General features: G+C 33.6%; 1 protein-coding gene across 1 annotated transcript in view; it reads right to left on the bottom strand.

The window, feature by feature from the left end:
- Positions 1-1166: 1166 nt before the first annotated feature.
- The window catches only part of LOC100177730 (sorting nexin-17), a gene marked incomplete in the record, with an annotated part of 7433 nt that continues 4178 nt past the window's right edge, over positions 1167-4421 (bottom strand). Inside the window, 5 exon segments of the mRNA XM_018816849.2 lie at positions 1167-1841; positions 2313-2375; positions 2631-2720; positions 2997-3074; positions 3494-3583. Coding sequence (XP_018672394.1) covers positions 1722-1841; positions 2313-2375; positions 2631-2720; positions 2997-3074; positions 3494-3583 — 441 coding nt within the window.

The raw sequence follows: 4421 nt of genomic DNA, 5'->3' as shown, positions 1-4421 counted from the left end.
TACCAATTATTAAACAATTTAACATTATTTTGATTGAACAGTAAAAAAACCTTAAACCACGTCCTTTTCACGCAAAAGTACATTTTAACCTCACAGGATATTCCCAAAACACACCGCTATACATGTTTTTACGGTTCTGCCTGTCTTCATGCTATACCTAATCGAGCGTTTGTAAAACTGTATCGCAAACAAGTGGTAACGGCTCATACGATACAACTATAACAAGCAAATGACATCCATTTGACTTTGTGCAAGATATCCATACGTTGTTAACAGGTACCCGTGAGAAAGAGTTGCAGGAGTCATGGGGCGTTACCTGTAAGGCAGGATAGGTACATAAACACTTGCAGGAAATTTGTCACTTGTTGAACAAGTTCTCTGCGTGTGGTAAACATGAGTGCAACAGGTTACAAGTATACACCATCGCGTTTAGGAAGACGACACGCTGGTAGTAAACTACTGTACCCTTACTTTTAATTGTTGCGGGTTGTGTTTTTAGTTAACCATATAAACATTATCGGGACATGTTTCGAAATTTATTACCTACATAAGTTATAACATCTGAAATGACAAGTGTAAGCGATTAAGATAGTTGTTTGACAATATTATGTGCTATCCACCTCACCTCTATATCTTACGTATAAAGTAGGCTGGCGGAAGACAGGACACCTTTAGTAAACCACATCCATAAAAATCCTGATCGTGTTTTATACAGCTAACAACGATCTATGGAAGTCATGAAGATACGGTTTCATAATTTATTGAATGTTCGTCGTGTACTACCAAATGGGATAAAATGGTGCCCAGTTTTCTGCCTTATACTAAATATATTACCGAAAGACGGAAAAACAGATACTGTATTTAAATGTTTCGTTTCACAAGTCATATGACAAACGCGCACTTCCATATAATAGCAGATGTAATCCACAACATTATGAGACTGATAATAATTAATATTCCTATTAAATAAGTTGTTCGGAAACGCCCCAGGTGAGTGCAAGGTTTGTATCCGTTGTCTGGTAGCAACAACAACTGGACAGTCTCGCCTTGAGCGTAAACTTGTAAAATCCCGCGGCGCGACATATGTTGCAGTCATCGTATTTGTTCGTTACTTCGCACTTCCTTCTTACGAAGCCCTAAGACAGCCATAATAACAAAGAAAACAATGATCGGTAGGGAATGTTTATTGTGTTTGGTGGGAAGATTGCTTTATATCCGCCTTAAATGAAACATTTTCTGCGTAATGCAAATGACGATAGCGTTAAAGAAGCGACGATGAGGCATATAATAAAAGTGTATAAGGCAATGTGGAATCAACATAATCGACCAACAACCTGAAAACATAATGCGGTAATTACAGTGCGATAACAAAGGCCATTATATAGGTTTCGCTTGCCGTGGAGTTACATAAAACCTACCAAAATACTTTATAATAATTAACAGCACTTAATTCATACCACAATATCATTTGTTAAACAAAATCCAACTGATAAATTACAATCATGGGCGAATATAAATACACACAGCACGTAACATATTGAATGTTAACTCTGTACATGGAATTACTTAGATGATTGCACCAATAATAATATAAAAGGCACTTGCATACAAACACTGTATTAATACTGAAGAAAAAAAAGAAGTTAAATAAATAGGAACACTTGTTCAAATGACTTTAAATAAATCATAAAACCGAAACTTTATCGACGGTTGCCACACGCTTATAAATCATCGTCTCCGATTGGTTCAAACGAAGCAACTGACTGAGTGACGTCATTGGAATGATTTACACCATCGGTTGTAACAGGTTTTGAAAGAATAGAAACGCTTGCCAACTTTTCCTTTGTATATTAATTTATGTTAATATTTTATCCATTACAATGTGTTATACACCATATCTCTCACATGTGTCACATTCTATGAATTTCTATACTTCTAGATGCTAGAGTTTCCTTTTGTTTACCGTTGCTTCTTTTATTTACATTTAGTTCAAATATACATCCAATAGCAATAGCTTTGCTCATATGCCGTCAAAACAAATATGGTAATAAATCAAACTTTGAAATGAAATTTTACCCTAAGCTGGGTCATAGTAAACCTGTAATGCTAAATTATTGAAAAACAAAACCTTACAATGAAACATAAGAATATACAAATCAGTCTCTTGGCGCAATTGAAAGCAGATTAAACAACCTTGTCCTTAAGAATTATTGAATGTTTTAATCCTATTAGGATTAGTTAAGCAGTCTGACCAAAAGACTTAATTAGAATTTGCAGTAACTCCCATTATTCAGTTTTAAGCTAATACTCACTGTTATCTTTTTTACGGATTCTTTAGCCTTTTCTACATTACTTGCACCTTCTCTCTCCAGCACCTAATTAACATATCAACCCAATAATATAAAAATCCTGTTATATTGCATACACAAGCGACCTGTATTAAGGGAGAGGGATTCTAAAACTGTGCTAAACAAAAATTGTTTAGCTAAATCAATATTGAATTGGTTTATGGGATTATAGCTTCATATTTACACAGGTAAACACAATTAAGTCAAAAGTTAAACAACAAATATTTTTATAGATAACTTTTAATGTAGCAGACTTGTATAACGTATGATCATATTAATTACCTGGATCTCTGAAGCATCAAACAAACATTCCGTTGTTTTATCTCGTGGTTTGAAAGTTGGTTTGGTTTTGTCTTGGATTCTGTCAGAAGGCTGCAAAGAAAATCAGAGTTGTATAAAGTTTGGTAAAACAAGATTAACTATTCACAATATGCCATTATGACAATAGAAACCCATACCCATCAATTCAAAACAGAAAATTTACATCGGACTAAAAAAGTAACTTGACGACTGCAGGTAAGAGGATGTATGAGACATATCACTACATTACATCGGCCAATATTAAAGGTTAACCAACTTTGAATGGGTACTTATGCATAATAATTAGAAATTAGAATGTCAACTTTATTCCTTAAAGTACAAACTAACCTTCCTAATCTTGTCACCTTTTCTCTTACGAAGCAATTCATCCACCATTGATTTAATACACATGCTCAGCATTATTGCCTGTTGTATAAGGTATTACAATAGTAAGTCATGTTATTGATAAGTGATACCAAACAATTGGCTATCTGACACACCGCATTTTCTAAATCCCAGGTCACATGGTGTGGCTGGAGGATCTCACCCATATAGAATATACAACAAAGTATACATATGTATAAAAAAATGAATTACAGAATTACAAAAGTTACATTATCGATGCCTATATCAAATAGCAGCCACCCACTTACAAGCTATATGTGTAACTTTATCATATATGGTTTCTGTATATTGGTCATGTTGTTGTGTCTAGTGTAAACTACTTCTACAATAGTAAAAAGTGCTTACTTAACCAATGTGCAGTGGTACTAATATAATAGCTTACATATATGACAAACACACCATATTACACTCAGACTCAGTGTAATACAAATTAGTCATACCTGTTCACTCTGTAATGTTATCCATTGAAGATTATCCTTACCAACCAAGTATTCAAATTGTAACACTGGATCATCCGATTCATTCGTTGAATCATCATACATTGATAATATCTAAATATATTGTAGGTTTAGGTAATATAGTTGAATGAGTACACCTATAACACTTGGGTGCATACTAACGAAAATGAATTGGCAATTCTTCGCTGGCAGTAGTTATGATAAAAACAAACTAGTATATAAATATTTTATGTCGCACTGTCTGAAGAACTCTCCTTTTCTGCGTTTTTGTTATCTTCTCCAAAAAAATCAGCACCTGCCTTGTTTTTGTTGCAGCTACCTAAAGCATTGAATTGCTCTTCTTCACTTTAAAAAATGTTTTTATTTGTACTCTTGGTTCAACCACTTTGACTAAGGAATCGCAAAATATCTTGCTGTTTGGTTCACTTCATTTTAGAGCATAAAACTTAGGTCTGATGCTAGGATAAGTCTTTATTATTAAACCAAACTTACAAAGAGAGTATCGGTGTAGTAATATTTTCAACTGGTAAAATGTTGCGACACAGCTATTAGTCGTACAGAAAAAAAACAGAAATATACTAAAATTAAACACAAACTGGAAAAATGTCAACACAACGGTGAAACGGGTAATTTACTGGGAAAATTAGAAAAGTTAAGTTTTGGCGGACAGAAAAAAATTTAAGTTAAGGAAAACCGGAAAAAGGACCAGAAAAAATTTAAGGCAGTTAAGGAACTTCTGTGCTTAATGATACCAAATGTACTGACTACTGATAGTGATGTATACTTTGTTTTCCAAAATGTGTTACAAACTTAAATCAGAGATTAAACGAGAAAGTTGTTTGCAAATTTGTTCCACATAATTAGTTCATTTAAAGTAACCACGGAAATTAAATTACTATTATTAACTTAC

Source organism: Ciona intestinalis, unplaced genomic scaffold, assembly GCF_000224145.3.
Source record: "Ciona intestinalis unplaced genomic scaffold, KH HT000970.1, whole genome shotgun sequence".
Lineage (NCBI taxonomy): Eukaryota > Metazoa > Chordata > Ascidiacea > Phlebobranchia > Cionidae > Ciona > Ciona intestinalis.
The sequence above is the reverse complement of the archived record's forward strand: the minus strand, read 5'-3'. Positions and strand labels throughout refer to the sequence as shown.